Source organism: Erythrolamprus reginae, chromosome 8 (assembly GCF_031021105.1).
Source record: "Erythrolamprus reginae isolate rEryReg1 chromosome 8, rEryReg1.hap1, whole genome shotgun sequence".
In the NCBI taxonomy this organism is placed as follows: Eukaryota; Metazoa; Chordata; class Lepidosauria; order Squamata; family Dipsadidae; genus Erythrolamprus; species Erythrolamprus reginae.
Genome location: NC_091957.1, coordinates 29655212 through 29671069, shown reverse-complemented (window position 1 = coordinate 29671069; position 15858 = coordinate 29655212). Strand labels below are relative to the sequence as shown.

At 43.5% G+C, this 15858-nt stretch overlaps 1 protein-coding gene across 1 annotated transcript in view; it reads right to left on the bottom strand.

Annotated features, from left to right (window-relative positions):
• Positions 1–1379: 1379 nt before the first annotated feature.
• COL4A5 (collagen type IV alpha 5 chain) overlaps positions 1380–15858 on the bottom strand; it is a 174568-nt gene continuing 160089 nt past the window's right edge. Inside the window, exons 24-30 of the mRNA XM_070759748.1 lie at positions 15323–15451; positions 15092–15190; positions 13218–13430; positions 10875–11052; positions 6349–6463; positions 4674–4846; positions 1380–2880 (exon numbers count right to left, since the gene is read on the bottom strand). Coding sequence (XP_070615849.1) covers positions 2799–2880; positions 4674–4846; positions 6349–6463; positions 10875–11052; positions 13218–13430; positions 15092–15190; positions 15323–15451 — 989 coding nt within the window. The 3' untranslated portion in view covers positions 1380–2798. The remainder of the gene's footprint in view (positions 2881–4673; positions 4847–6348; positions 6464–10874; positions 11053–13217; positions 13431–15091; positions 15191–15322; positions 15452–15858) is intronic.

The window sequence follows — 15858 nt, the reverse complement described above, 5'->3', positions numbered from 1 at the left end:
CATTCTAGGAGGCTGGGGAAAGTGAAAGCAACCTTCCCCATCACCCCGGAGGTCCTCCATAGGCTGGAAATGTTCCATTTGCTGACTTCCGGTTGAACTGGAAACTCATTTTTTGTCTCCAGAGCCTTTCTAGGAGCCTGCGGAGGGTGAAAACGGCCTTCCCCACTCTCCACAGGCTGAAAGCAGGCAGTTTCCAGACTCCCAGTGGGCCCAGAAGGCCCCAAAATCAGCTAGCCTGTGTGCACATGCACACCGGACCTGAGCTCACATGCACACCAATATGGCTTCATGTGTCACTTGTGGCATGCTGAATTTTGAGCATGTGACCACAGGGATGCTTCAATGGTTGCGTGAAAAACAGTCATAAGTCTCTTTTTCCAGTACCATTGTAACTTTGAACGGTCACTAAATGAACTGTTGTAAGTTGAAGACTACCTTTATATAGATCATGATGATAATGTTGATGATGAATGATGAACCTTTCTCCCCTAAAATGTTATACACAAAACCTGTCAGCGTAACCAAGATTGGATAAATCTGGCTTGATTACTGTTTGGTACCAATGTACAAACATGTATATAATGTTATCCATAGATACTGTATTTTTCAGATGCACCTCCCGCCCCCCAAAAAAAAGAGGCTGAAAATTTGAGTGCATCTTATACTCAGAATGTAGCTTTTACCTAAGCTTTTACCCCCAGCCTTAATATGGTGCTAATAATCTTCCTGGGTCTTACCAGCTTGCCGGCTTTTTTTCATTGCTATTCCCCCTGAAGAATGTTTTTTCCAGCCCTAAGTCTTTGCAGGCTTTTTTTCATTGCTACTCCCTCTGAATAAGTTGTTTCTTAAGTCCTAACCAGGAGATAAAATAATGTGCTGAACCTGACCAGAGTAAGGGTGCTAGCCAAAAGAATACCTGGTAGGCAGATTACTCCCCCATTCAAATCTAATTAATAATAATATTATTATTATTATTATTATTATTATTATTATTATTATTATCATCATCATCATCATTTATTAGATTTGAATGGGGAAGAAATCTGCCTACCAGGTATTCTTTTGGCTAGCACCCTTACTCTGGTCAGGTTCAGCACATTATTTTATCTCCTGGTTAGGACTTAAAAAACAACTTATTATTATTATTATTATTATCATCATTATTATTATCATCATCATTATCATTATCATTATTATTATTCCCCCACCCCAAAAAAACCCCTAAGGTGTGTCTTATACTCTAAAAATATATTATCATGCAAGATATAATATAAGTAGTTTGACTTGTGGGCAGTTTCACTGGAAGGAACTACAATACACACATAGAAATGTGCTGAACAACTGTTACGCAGCGAGCTATGAACAAAAATAGTCTTCACTAGTTTTTCACTTTATTTCAGTCAAAAGGATTTTCAAAGTGTACAGTTATTTGGATAAAATACTAGACATTATGTCTGGGGGAAAGTGGATTTGGGTGTGCATTGTGTGTACATGAATAATAGTTATAAACTTTGTGCTACCTGTATACTTTGAAGGTATGGTCAGCTGAACCAACATAAATTAATGTCATTCTAATGAATGACTTTTAATTGCTGTTTCTTCACAAAAGACTATAAAACTGTCTTCATGCATAAGAAGCCCTTTGATCATTTGGATCTTAACTCCTACAATTCTTAATCGGCATGGCTGTTAGTGGTGTTTCCTAGCTAGAGATTACAGGATCTAAAAGAAAAGGGATCAGTTTGGCAAGGAGGCGGATCTAATATTTCACAGAGTATGAGAAAATAAAACCCTTTAGAATGATCTGCTTTTTGTTGCTCTTATGGACAAATAAAATTATCAAGAGAGTGGCATACAATATAGACATTAATTAACAGCTCTGTTTGCTTTTAAAAGGCTACAACATTATTATACTTTTTTTTCCAAATAAAATGTGAGTCAAACCCAGGGAAGGAAATAAAACTTTTAAAAACTCAGTAGTAGTTCGCTGGGACCAAGTGTGTGTGTGAGTGTGCGAGAGGGGAAAAAGAAAACAGATTTGTAGACACTGTTTCCTGACTTAGAATAGTGTCTCTTTTCATTTGACCTTTCTCAGTTTTTTAATATATATATATATTTATTTATATATTTTAATATATATATTTATATATATATAGGTTGGCTTGATTTCTTTTGGTGATGTTAATGAGCTTAGGCTAGCTTGTGTTTAAATGATGGAGAAGTTGGAAACTAAAAAAAAATGTGTTTACGCAATATACACATTTCATTACTTACAAAGGAAAAAAAATAATAAGTTTAAACATTTCATATCAAAATCTGGGAATACAGTAGGATCCATAGCACCACAATGTGGGGTTTCTTGGCACAGCACAGTCTCCTCCTTGCAGGAATTGTTTTTATTTTTGGGGGTGGGGGTGGCATCTTGTTTTTTGGGGATCAATTTGGCAAAGAGCATATTTTCAGTCCTTACAGGAAAAGGTTGACGTCTTCAAAATCTTCCCAATCTTCCCATATCTTCACTATCTTTTCCACAGGTCCTTCAATTGATTCCTTTAATTAATAAATTTGTTTAGGAGCCAAATTTCTAACCCGCCCCGATCCCCAAAATGCAACACGTTGGTTTTGGGGGTTCTCCTTCTGGGAGAGGCACTGAGATCTGCATCAACAGGAGTATCCCTTCTTCAAACTTCTCCTCCTCCTCCTTTTCCACAATAGCACCATTGGTATAGCTGAAGGACAGTGCATTAAAAGATTTCTCAGTTGCTGTGTGTTTCTCTTGTAATAAAAAATCTGATGCATTACGTCCTCTTCATGCAAACTTGGCATCGGCTGATACGGGCCCGAAGATCGCCAGCCTTAAGAGTCTCCGACTGAGGTTTACTGGTCAACAGAAATGCAAAGAAGACACATCATGATTGGGTGGAAGATAAGGGTGGAAAAAATCTAAGTTAGGGATCCATATTGGGTTGCTTTTCGCTACTGTGAATCAGTAGCTAAAATGTAGCTGTGCATGCAGCTCTGCCTCACTGGCTTGTGTGTGCACGTACCCCAGTGAGATTTTGCTTCTGCAAATGCGTTGGAAGAGAAATGTTGCAGGAGGATACACATGTGTGCAGTTTCAATCTTTTTTGCTTCTGCACATGCATGGAAGCAAAATCTTGCTGGGGTGCATGGGTCTGCATACTGATGACGCCGAGCTGTGCGCACATCATACCAGTAGCAGCAGTAAGTATCAACCCCCGCCTGCTAGAGATATCCAACCTTGGTACCTTTTGGACTTGTGGACTTCACCTCCCAAGCACCAAGGACCCCTCATTTCAACACTGAGTAAAACAATATACAGTGGTACCTCTACCTAAGAACACCTCCACTTAAGAACTTTTCTAGATAAGAACCGGGTGTTCAAGATTTTTTGGCCTCTTCTTAAGAACCATTTTCTACTTAAGAACCCGAGGCCAGAAAAATTTCCCAGGAAATTGGAGAGCGGCATGAAAGCCTGGCCAGTTTCCTTCCATTTCCCTTTTAATCCTGCCCATCTTGGGCTTTTCTGGACTGCCAGAGGAACCTTTCAGTGGTGCTTAAGGAGGCTTTGGCAGCCCAGAGTGAACGGAGCATTTTCCTTTCTCTGGGCGCTTGGAGAGGGAATAAACCACTTTGCTGTGGTGACTCCTTCACGTTGTCTCTCATGCACCCGGCATGAGGTTGCCTCCCGGAGCGTCTGAGCACGGAAAGGTAAAAGGGGCACTTCATCCTGGCCAGATCAACTTGGCTTCAGCCAAACTGAGGAGTCATCACATTGAAGGAAAGGCACCGGCTACAAAGCGAGCAAGCGAGAGGAGCCCTTCAGCATGGGAAGAAAGAGGAAGCAGGTAGCAGCAGCAGTAGCAGCAGCCACCTTTCGGTCAAAGGAGTGGGAGGTTCCCCCCTCTCCCCCACCTGAGTTTCTCTCTCTGGTGCAGTGTATGGGAGGCAGCCTCGCGCCTGGTGTATGGGAGGCGCATGCTCCTCCTCGCTGCCTCAGTCACTCTTTTTTTTTTAAAGCCTTAAAATTTTGGATTTTTTTGATTCCCCTCACCTCACCTTCTTCCTTCGGCAGCAACTGTCCTCCTCTTCTTCTTCTTCCCCCTCCTCCCACCCAAATTCCGAGCTTTTATTTCTTTCCTAATGGGTTTGCATGCATTATTTGCTTTTAAATTGATTCCTATGGGAAAAATTGCTTCTACTTTAAGAACGTTTCTACTTAAGAACCTGGTCACGGAACGAATTAAGTTCTTAAGTAGAGGTACCACTGTATTCTCTTCTATTGGTATCCTAATTAATTTTGGGGTTGAGATTTGGTTCTGCAAGTTATGAGCCATGGTGGTGCAGTGGTTAGAGTGCAGTACTGCAAGCTACTTCTGCTGACTGCCAGCTGCCCGCAATTTGGCAGTTCAAATCTCACCAGGCTCAAGATTGACTCAGCCTTCCATCCTTCCAAGGTAGGTAAAATGAGGGGCAAAATGCTGATTCTGTAAACCACTTAGAGATGGCTATAAAAAGGTATATAAGTGCTATTGTTATCATGTGAATCCAACCTGTCTGCTGAGTGACAAATGATGCTACAGCTAAAGAAACCACAATTTAGAATGCTGTGTCTATCCAATGTGCGTATAAAGAAAAGTAGGCACACTTACTTAAACATTTCTGCTATTTCCACAGTTGCCAGCCAAAAACTGTATGAATTGGCATAATAGTTGCAGGTCCCTCGGCCGTGACACTCAATGAAGGGAGCTGAGCGGAATTCCTCGAGACAAGAGCCAGGAGAAGCCAAGGCCTGCCCGGATCCTTCTGCCCCAGCACTGGTGTGCTAGAATAAACCAAATCACTGTAGGTAAATCAATGATCACCTTAAGCCAGCATTTCTAAAGCAACCAGAAGAGGTGTGGACTTCAACTCCCAGAATTCCCCAGCGAGCATGTTGTAAACCATGCAGAACTTTCCATATTTTTCAGACTATAAGACGCACCAGTGTACAAGATGCACCAAGATTTCAAATAGGTAACCGTGTTCTGCCTCATATTTCCCAGAGGCAGATTAGAGCCCACAGGGTTGGCCTACTCTGGGTCCCATCGGCCAAACAGTGTCAATTTGTGGGGCTGCTGGGGAGGGCCTTCTCTGTGGCCGCCCCGGCTCTCTGGAACCAACCATCCCTGGAGATCTGCACCCGTCCCCACCATCCTGGTCTTCCGGAAAGCCTTAAAAAAATGGTTTTGCAAGCAGGCCTGCGGCCATTGAGCTATAATACTCTGCTCTGGCCCAGAATGTGATGACTGTTTTTTCATTAGGTTTTAATTGTGGTACGTATATTGTTTTTATCATTGTACACCACCCAGAGACCACCAGGAGTTGGGCGGCTTATTAATCCAATAAAACCTAAACTGTAAGTAAGAAAATTTTTTTTGTCTTTCCTGGCTCCAGGAAGATCTGCAAGCCTCCCAAATCAGCTGTGAAAAACAGCCCCATTTTTTGCAAAATTGGGACGCAGGAGCAGAGCTTTGGGAAGCCAAAAATGGCAGTATTCGGTGTATAAGACGCACCAACATTTCCACTTTCATTTTTGGGGGGGGGGGGGAAGGTGCATCTTATACTACCAAAATTATGGTGATAGCTGCCAGTAATGCCTGCTGCCAAACTTCTGAATTTTGACCCCGTGTCTTTGGCTAGGCTGTAATTGTTATTGTGCTGTTGCAACTTTGAATGGTCATTAAATGAATGGCTTTAAGTAGAGGACTACCTATAACAACAGAATCTTGAAAGTCTGGTCATGTTTTCCCTTAAAAGTTACTTTTAATGACCCCCCACTTCTCTGGACTTTTTTTTTTTTGCACCAATGGTTTCCACAGGCCTCCTTTTCTAAGGTCATTTCCAAAACTCCCCATATTTCTTTAGGACAGTGGTTGTCAACCTTGGGGTTGGGACCATTTCACAGAGGTTGCCTAAGACCCTGGGAAAAGACAAATTTCCTACGGTGTTAGGAACCGAAGCTTCTATTCTGGCACCTTGGAACATATACTGTATTTACAATCCGACCAATCAGACGTTTATAGTGGGGGTCTCCCTCTGACCTTCTTGCCAATCAGCTTAAAGCTCTGTTGGCGCAGGCTTATGGCTGGGGATCATCACAACATGAGGAAATGTATTAAGGGGTCGCGGCATTAGAAAGGTTGAGGACCACAAGGGTTTCCTTTCTTCCTCATCCCTTTTTCCAGCTCTCCTGGTTCTGTAGGCCTAAAAGGGACTCTTAAAATGGATGGACTCACAGGCACCTGAGTTGTTATTGTACAAATGTTTAGTGAAAGCCCCACATACCATCATGAATGAATATCCAATCCAGAGAGAGTTCCAGCCCTGTGGACACGAGGGGATTTGAATGGTCTGACTGTGGACTGCTATGACCATCGCAGGAGCTTCACAGACTGCACAACTAAAAAAAGGGAATAGGAGGAGAAGAAGCTGTATCAACAGATTGAAAACAATAACAGTGGAGTAATGGCTCGGCAATTTATTTCATCCATAGGCCAAGCAGAATTTCCAGGAAAGTCTATAAGCAAGACACACATTCATCTGTACGAGCAGTCACGGATGTACCTAGATACACCCATGTAACTCCATCACTCTGTGAACTGCACTGGCTTCCTATTGGTCTTGAAAAGCAATTCAAGGTGTTGGTTATTACCTATAAAGTCCTACATGGCTTAGGAGCAGATTACATGTGGGACCTTCTTCTGCTCATACATCCCAGTGACCAATACGATCCCACAGAGTCGGCCTTCGCCAGGTCCTGTCAGCCAAGCAATGTTGCCTGGTGGAGCCATGGGGAAGAGCCTTCTCTGTGGTGGCTCTGCTTCTCTGGAACTAACTTCCCCTGGAGATTCGTATGGTCCCCAACCTCATGGCCTTTGGAAAGGCTTTAAAAACATGGCTCTGCCGGTTGGCCTGGGACCATTGAGTGTTATATTCTGTCCCGGCCAGTAACTAGGAATGCATGAAATATATTTGTCTTACACATCATATGTACAGTACAGTATATTTAGACATACAGTGATACCTTGTCTTACAAACTTAATTGGCTCCGGGATGAGGTTCTTAAGGTGAAAAGTTTGTAAGATGAAACAATGTTTCCCATAGGAATCAATGGAAAAGTGATTAATGCATGCAAGCCCCAAATCCATCCTTTTTGCCAGCCAAAGCGCCTATTTTTGTGCTGCTGGGATTCCCCTGAGGCTCCCCTCCATGGGAAACCCCACCTCTGGACTTCTGTGTTTTTGCGATGCTGCAAGGGAATCCCAGCAGGGGAATCCCAGCATCGCAAAAACGAGCTCTTCACTGGCAACGGAAGTCTGGAGGTGGGGTTTCTCAGCGAAGGGAGCATCAGTGAAACTGCAGCATCGCAAAAACACCAAACTCCTCGAAACCCCACCTCCAGACCTCTGTGTTTTTGCGATGCTGCGATTTCACTGAGGCTTCCCTCGCTGGGAAACTCCACCTCCAAACTTCCGTTGCCAGTGAAGCGCCCATTTTTGCGCTGCTGGGATTCCCTTGCTGGGATTTCCCTGCAGCATCACAAAAACATGGAAGTCCGGAGGTGGGGTTTCCCATGGAGGTGAGCCTAAGGGGAATCCCAGCAGCGCAAAAACAGGTGCTTCGCTGGCAACGGAAGTCCGGAGGCGGGGCATCCCAGCGACGGCGGTGGGTTTGTAAGGTGAAAATGGTTTGTAAGAAGAGGCAAAAAAATCTTAAACCCCAGGTTTGTATCTCGAAAAGTTTGTAGGTTTTAAATTGCATTTTTATAACTGTATTTTATTTGTGTCTTTTTATACTTGTAAGCCATCTTGAGTCCACTTGGAGAAGGGCAGCCTTTAAATTTAAATGAATGGATGGATGGATGGATGGGTGGGTGGGTGGGTGGGTGGGTGAGTGAGTGAGTAATTAAGTAATTAAGTAATTAAGTAATTAAGTAATTAAGTAAGTAATTAATTAAGTAAGTAAGTAAGTAAGTAAGTAAGTAAGTAAGTAAGTAAGTAAGTAAGTAAGTAAGTAAGTAAGTAAGTAAGTAATAGTATTTCAGAAATGTCTTCCAATTCGCTTTTCTCATCTCTTGGTATTCAGTGATTCCCTGTCTCCAATCAGGAAGGCTCCATTGAACCATGAATAGTAATAGCAGCTCATAAATTATTTCTCTAAGAAATCGGTTGATAACCCTGCTTTTAAATGTGCCTAACCTAAGGATAGGAAACTGCATTCTAGTGGAGATAATTAAAAGATTGGATAGCCATTTTTCTGAGTAAGATGCAATGGATGGAAACTAATGAAAGAGAAAACCAACCTAGAATTAAGGAGATATTTCCTGACAGAACAATTAACCAGTGGACAACTTCTTGCTTCAATAAGTTGTGGGTTCTCCATCCCTGGAGGTTTTCAAGAAGAGATTGGACAGCTATTTATCTGAGATTGGTATAAAGCAGGATCAGCAACCCACGGCTCTGGAGACGCATGTGGCTCTTTCATCTCTCTGCTGCAGTTCCGTCGCTCAAAATATGTGTCACAACCGCCAATGTGTGATAACACACCGGTACATAATTTATTGAGTTTTTTGACCCCCAGCAGGCCAGCCATGGATAATCCAAGAAAAGAGAAGTTTCATAAGAAAACAGAATGTTTAATTCAACTACATACATTAGTTCTGTGTTGTGGTTAGCTCTGGCCCTGCTCCTGCCCCAAGGACTATGAATGTGGGGGAGACATCCACATGCTGCAGGCCTGTTTTGCCCCCGGTGGAATCTGCTGATGAAGGCTCCTCTGACCAAGAAGACATGAGTGACAGGGAGGAGGAGAGTGGGGCAGTCAGGTCAGAAGGAGATCAATTATCTAGCTCCTCCTTGGATTCAGAACAAGAGTTAATGATACAGCCACACATGCGGAGAGCGATGCATAGGCAACAACAACTGAGAGATTATTATCAAAGAAAATGAGGCCACCTGTGGTTGGGTGGGGCTGTGGTAATTAGTGAGGCTGCTATAAATAGCAGCCTGTGGGTTTGGCCATTGTGGAGGATTATCTGATTGTTGTGTTTCGTGACTGCTTTAGTGACTTTGACCTTTAGTGTGCTGATTTTTCCCCGCTTTGAAACTAAACCAGAGCAAAGTGTGTTTCACTTTGTGAAAGAATAAGGACTGTGAATTGCCTCACAGCTGCAAGCTAAGTTTCACAGAACTGATAAGGGACTTGTACAAATTACCAGTTTGTTTGGAGACAAGTACTCTTTGCTATCCCAAAAGAGGGCTTGGTTTAAGTGAATTTTCATTATAAAGAACATTGTTTTGAATTTTCAAACCTGTGTGTGTCTGAAATTGTATCTGTGCATTTTTGGGAGGATTCTACCAGAGAGCTCGACAGAACAGTTCTATGGCCACTCAGGAAATAGTCAGGTACAAGGGTTTTGTGGTTCCCGGAGTTTTCTTTTCTGTGGGAATCGGGTCTAAATGGCTCTTTGAGTATTTATGGTTGCTGACCCCTGGTATAAAGTCTCCTGTTTGAGCAAGAGTTTGGACTAGAAGACCTCCAAGATTCCTCCCAATTCCATTATTCTGATAGTTATTCTGTTATTTTGTCATTCTGTTACTCTGTTGTTATTGTTACCCAGAATGCAGGTGTGTGAGCTGTTGTGGGTGCACTTAGGTACATCGACATTACAGCAACTCTCTGCAAACTACACTGGCTCCCAATTCATCTCAGGGCACAATTCAAGGTGTTGGTCATTACATGCCTTAGGGCCGGACTATCTTCGAGACCACCTTCTGCCACATAGCTCCCACCAACCGATAAGGGCCCACACGGCTGGTCTTCTCTGGGTCCCATCAGCTAAACAATGTCGACTGGCGGGGTTGCAGGGGAGAGCCTTCTCTGTGGTGGCTCTGACTAGTTGGAACCAGCTACCTCCTGAGATCTGGACTACCCCCACCCTCCTGGCCTTCTAGAAAGCTGTAAAGCTGTAAAGACCTGGCTTTTCTGGCAGGTTTGGGGTTATTGACTCAATGGTGCACCAACAAGATCCAGCCACAAATGGCATGTATGGTTTTTCGTTACTGTCAGTTTTAAATTGTTTAAAAATTTTTTTTTTTAAGATGTCCTAATATTATACTGCATGTTTTCAGTTTTTGGCTGTGAGCTGCCTAGAGTCCCTAGGGAATTGGGCAGCACACAAATTGAATTAAATAATTATTATTTAATTAAATGAATGAATTAATGAACAAACAAACAAACAAACTGCCTTCAGTTTTTTTAGAATTTGCCCTAACTGGAATTGGGACTTCTCCATTCAAAACAAAACAAAAAATGCTTTATTTTATACCTAAAAGTACATCCAACATAAAACATATCTTGTAGTTTTCTAGAACTACTGGTCCCCTGGTTTTCCACATTCAACATCAGCATCACCATATAGAGCAGTGGTGCTCAACCTGGGGGTCGGGACCCCTTTGAGGGTTGAATGACCATTTCACAGGGGTTGCCTAAGATCGTGGGAAAAGACAAATTTCCCCGGGTGTTAGGAACTAAAGCTTCTATTCTGGCACCTTGGAACATATTTTTACAATCTGATCAATCAGGCATTTACAGTGGGGGTGTCCCTCTGACCTCCCTGCCAATCAGCTTAAAGCTCTGTTGGGAGAATTGACGCTAGACTTATGGTTGGGGGTCACCGCAACATGAGGATCTGAATTAAGGAGTCGCAGCATTAGAAATGTTGAGAACCACTGGTATAGAGGGATGAGAAAAACCAGTGCAGGACTTGACTTTTTTCCCTTCTACTTGAAAGCTACAAATTTGTTGCTCACCGGCTAATAAAAGGTTGGATATTCTTTCCAGTTAGTGGCTCCATACTCATTGGCATCGGCTCAGGAGTGGAAAGCCAATAGGAGTAGTCATTCCTAGATGCAAAGTTGCAGACGTTGTTGATGTTGCAAAACATGAAGGGCATGGTGCTGAAACGGCGGAGACAGCTGCCAGCAGTGCCTAACAAACAAAAGATGCCATTTGTATGAATGAGATATGAAACAGGTATTCCTTTCCCTCCCTCCCTCCCACTTCCTTCCTTTCTTCCCTCCCTCCTTCCTTCCCCTTCCCTCCTTCCTTCCTTCCTTCCTACCTTCCTTCCTTCCTCAACCATCCTTCCTCAACCTGCTGCCCCCGAGTCTTTGAAGAAGGGCGACAATCAAATCAAATCAAATCAATCTCCAAAAGCCCCTTTCCCTTCCTTCCTGCTTTCTTGCTTTCTAGCTATCTTACCAGATGGTATCTCTGGGCAGGTTACAATAGTGTAAAGACAAATATAAATAAAATAGTACAAGAATAAATAATACAGTACAATATACAGCCGTAGCTAAATAGCAATAGCATTTGGACATATAGCACTTCATAGTGCTTTTACAGCCTTCTCTAAGCGGTTTATAAAATCAGCCTATTGCCCCCAACAATCTGGGCCCTCATTTGATAGAAGGCTGAGTCAACCTTGAGCCGGAGGTGAGATCTGAATTACTGAACTACAGCTAGCAGTTAGCTGAAGGAGCCTGCAGGGCTGCACTCGAACCACTGTGCCACCCCGGCTCTTAAGATGGAGAGAGACAGAGTGGTTCTGACCTAAGCGTTCCCAAACCATGAAGCAAGCTCCTTGTCCCAATAAAAAACCCGTTTTTATTCAATTGCTGTGAATTTCTCACATTCACCTCCAACGAAGTCTTTCAAGAGAGCATTTGCAGTCACAGACCTTATCTGGCTTGGAGAGCTGCCAGGCCGATATCTTCAAAACCTGGCAAGGATTTTCTGAGAGTCATGAACCAATTAAGCAAACCAATTGACTCCTGCAAACTCCCCTCCCCATTCGCTCCTCTTTTATTGCCTATGGGAGGAGGCATTCATTGTCTACCTGTGGTCTTACTCTGAAGTCTACCCTTGTTCCTCAGCTGTTCCCTTTGTCTGGAAACTCTGCACATGTGCACACAGAATCCATCAGGAGTTGGGTGACCTATACATTCAATAAAACTTAAACACTGGGAACAGGCTCCAGCTGTTCCTCTGCCTCAGTGCTGTCTGACGCCAAAGGTAACTGATAATTGTCAAGCTGCCCTGACCCATCTCTGCCTCTGACGCAGACTCCAGGACTGGCACATGTTGGTGGGCCACAACAGGAATAGGATGAGCGTGGGTGAAGGTGAGATGTTATTAATCTATCAGTCACCCTGAATGTGAAGCCCTCTTTTGCTTTCTGTATCAGGAGACTAGCTCTTCTCAATCTGGCACACCATAACTGTGTTAAGGCTACAGCCCCCAGAATTCCTAACCAAGGAGTTGCAGTCTCCAGTGGAAATACAGAATGCCAGGTAGGGAAATGATACACCCAAAGATCTTAACACCATCCTCACATGCTTCATGGTTCTATTGCAGGAGATGCTCCTCAAACACGGCTTCAAGAGATGCAGGTGCCATCTCAATGGATGATCAAGTATAGTGGTACCTCTACTTATGAACTTAATTCATTCCGTGACCAGGTTATTAAGTAGAAAAGTTTGTAAGAAGAAGCAATTTTTCCCATAGGAATCAATGTAAAAGCAAATAATGGGTGCGATTGGGAAAATCACAGGGAGGGTGGAGGCCTTGTTTCCTCCCAGGAGATTCCTAGAGAGGTCCCACGGAGGCTTCTCCTGGCTTTTCTGGCCCTGTTTCCTCCCAGGAGATTCCTAGAGAGGCCCCAGAGAGGCTTCTCCCAGCCTTTTCCAGTTACAGTTTTGGAGGTTCAGGTTTGTAAGTGAAAAATGGTTCTTGAGAAGAGGCAAAAGAATCTTGAATAGTTCTTATCTAGAAAAGTTGGTAAGTAGAGGCGTTCTTAGGTAGAGGCACCACTGTAGTCTTGGGTGAGGAAGACCAGGGACTTTAGGTACAGCCCCCCCACCCAGATTGAAGGGATTTTTATTGCATGACTCTCATGGGTACAGAAAGAGAAGAAATCTCCTAAGCTTCAGTCAAGCCACTGCTTCCCTAAATTACCTGCCCAAACTGCTTCAGAAAAGAAAGAAAAAAGCACAAAAGGACTGAAATATGACTTCTGATTATAATAGAAGAGCCTTCTGATGCCGTCTTCATAAAAAAAAAACCACCTTCCCATAGCAAATAGGGAACCTTACCCAGATCCTGCCCATGAGCTCTCTCGTTTCCTTGTACATAGAGAAGGGAAAACCCATCGAATATCCGGTTGGTTCCTGGTGGGCAGAAGGGGGCATCGGTGGTTTGGCTGTGACGGGTTATAAGGAATCCGTGAGCAACTGAACCTGTTCCTGGGGGTCCTGGAGGGCCCTGCAATCCATCAGGGCCAGGAAGCCCCTGTGAACCACGCAGACCTGTGTGTGTGTGTAGGATGAACAAAGTCAATCACATCTCTCAACAGATGGACAGGTGCAAATCTGAAATCTCAGAACCACTGGCCTTCTAAACAGCAGCCCCAAAGTTGACACAGATTATCCAGGACTGATTTTGGATAGACATCCCTTAAGACCAGTTACAGAAGCTTTGCTTCCTATCCCGACACAACTGAAGAAAGACACGTTGTGACATTGGATGCAAGGGCGTGCCTTCCCTTATGTTTTGACACCACACTGCCTTTGATTTTCTGGCAATATTCATTGGCACCCTTCATTTTCAAAAGACTGTGGAATCATGCTCTGGAAAGAGTTCCTAAAATGCCGTATGCAAAGCTGGATTGACCTCTCCAGAGCACGTGGCCTGAGTAGGTTAGTGTGGAGGATAGACTGTTACCCAAGCAGCAGATCCCCCCGCTCCAAGTCTCTGAAATAATCCAGTGGAATGGCAAAGCCAATACAATTGGTCCCAGCTACGTCACAGGAGTTATCAGAACGTGGCTGTACAGAATCCCAAAGTGCTTCCGGGACTCCAGCCCCGGATTTTGACTCAATCTTTCCTCCTGAAACCTTTTCCACTGATGGATAGAGCCACAAGGCAGTGGAGGTTGGCAGTCAAAGTTTCCCTTCTCCAGTAATGCACTGCTGTCTCCATAGGGGGAGGGGGATGCAGTGGGGGTAGTAAGTGTATGCACTATATATTGAATACTTAAGGTTTTTTTATTGTCCTTCCTTCTCTAGTACCTTAGTATGATCCTTAATTATTTTTAAAATAGGAAATAATTAAATAGCATGTTTTTACCCATAAATGCTTTAATCTTTTTAATCAGAAAAGTTCAGAACTGAACTTTTATAGCAATTCAAGAAAATTGAGCTTCTTGCCTAATCTCTTATCATACTGAACCTTGTGGGTTTCAGTACAAAACCTTAAAATGTTACTGTGCTCCTCAACAAACAATGCTGTCTATCATTTGTCCTTTTTGTGGCTATTCAAATAATGTGACTTAATTAACTGGAGCTGAGCTAGGGCAATGGCTTGCATGCCAGCAGATATGGCTCCACATGCCACCTGTGGCACCCATGCCATAGGTTCGCCATCATTGTCCTAGAATATGGTTTTGCTGCTTTATCTACCATTGGGGCATAGAGCCCTCTTCTGCCTTCAAAACCGTTGACCATCTTCTCCTGTAACCCTGGAAAGGGCCCCTTACAAGGTGCATTTTCTGGCAATAAAAGCTGAAGAAAAGCTTCCAAAGATTTTGAACTTTCTGGATATTCAATTGAACCCCGAAATGAGAGTGGATTTATGTCTCTCTTCATTGCTTGACACCAGGGGTGGATTCCTGATTTCGCTGCTACCGCTACGCTGTGCGCGCAACTTTATTTCTGTGGGCGCGCGGGGGCGTATCAGTGAGATTTTTCTCATCCCTTGGTATTCAGATCGCCCAAATCTCTCTCGTGCGCATCCCCTTGCGAGATTTTGCTAAGCAAAATCTCGCTGGAATTCCCGAAACAAATCTGTGTGCACAGCTCAATTTTTGCTCAATTGTAGGCCGTCCTTATTCATACCAGTAGCAACCCGATACTGCTTGACACCCTCTTCTTCCCCCTTCCCACCAACAGAAATGATGCATTCACTTTACCTGGCTGGCCTGTGAGTCCTCTATCCCCTTTTCGTCCTGCTGGACCATCAAAACCAGGAGGACCATCACGTCCAACATCACCGGGAAGACCCATTGAACCTATGGATATATTTTTGTTTAATGAATTCGTTTAGATTGCTTGCCAAGACCCTATCAATATTACTTTAGTTGAATGTCAGAAGACATCTAATGACCCCCGTCCATATTGTTACCTGTCCAGAAAGAACTTACCTGGCAAACCTGGAGGCCCTGTGAGACCAGGTAGACCTTTCATTCCAGGCTGTCCTGAAGGACCAGGTGGTCCTTGATCACCTTTAACCACAATTGTTTGTCCAGCTGAGCCAGGTATCCCTGGAGGACCTAGGATAAAGAGAAAATTGAGAAACAAATTCATTTAGTCAGGTGGTTCTTTGAATGGTTCATGAAAAAGGATGGAATAAAACATGGCAAATATCTAGCATTATGAGATGCCACCAGCAGAAGATGGGTTGGTCTCATCCTGGTCTCAGAACTGTTTTTTCAGTCCGAGTTAGAGCAGAGGTTGGCTTATCTCTTCTAGGCTTTGCATCCTGCTTTCTACTGATAAGGAAAATGATCATATATCATTGGATGTATAAATATGCTCACAAAGAATTCCATCAAGAAACTATTTTGTTTTATGGCATCCCAAAGATTTCTAAGAGCAAAAAGGCCAACTGCTTACAGAAAAGACTTCTGAGTTACAGCTAAAGTTGCCACTATTGTTATTCTTATTCTACCAAACGATC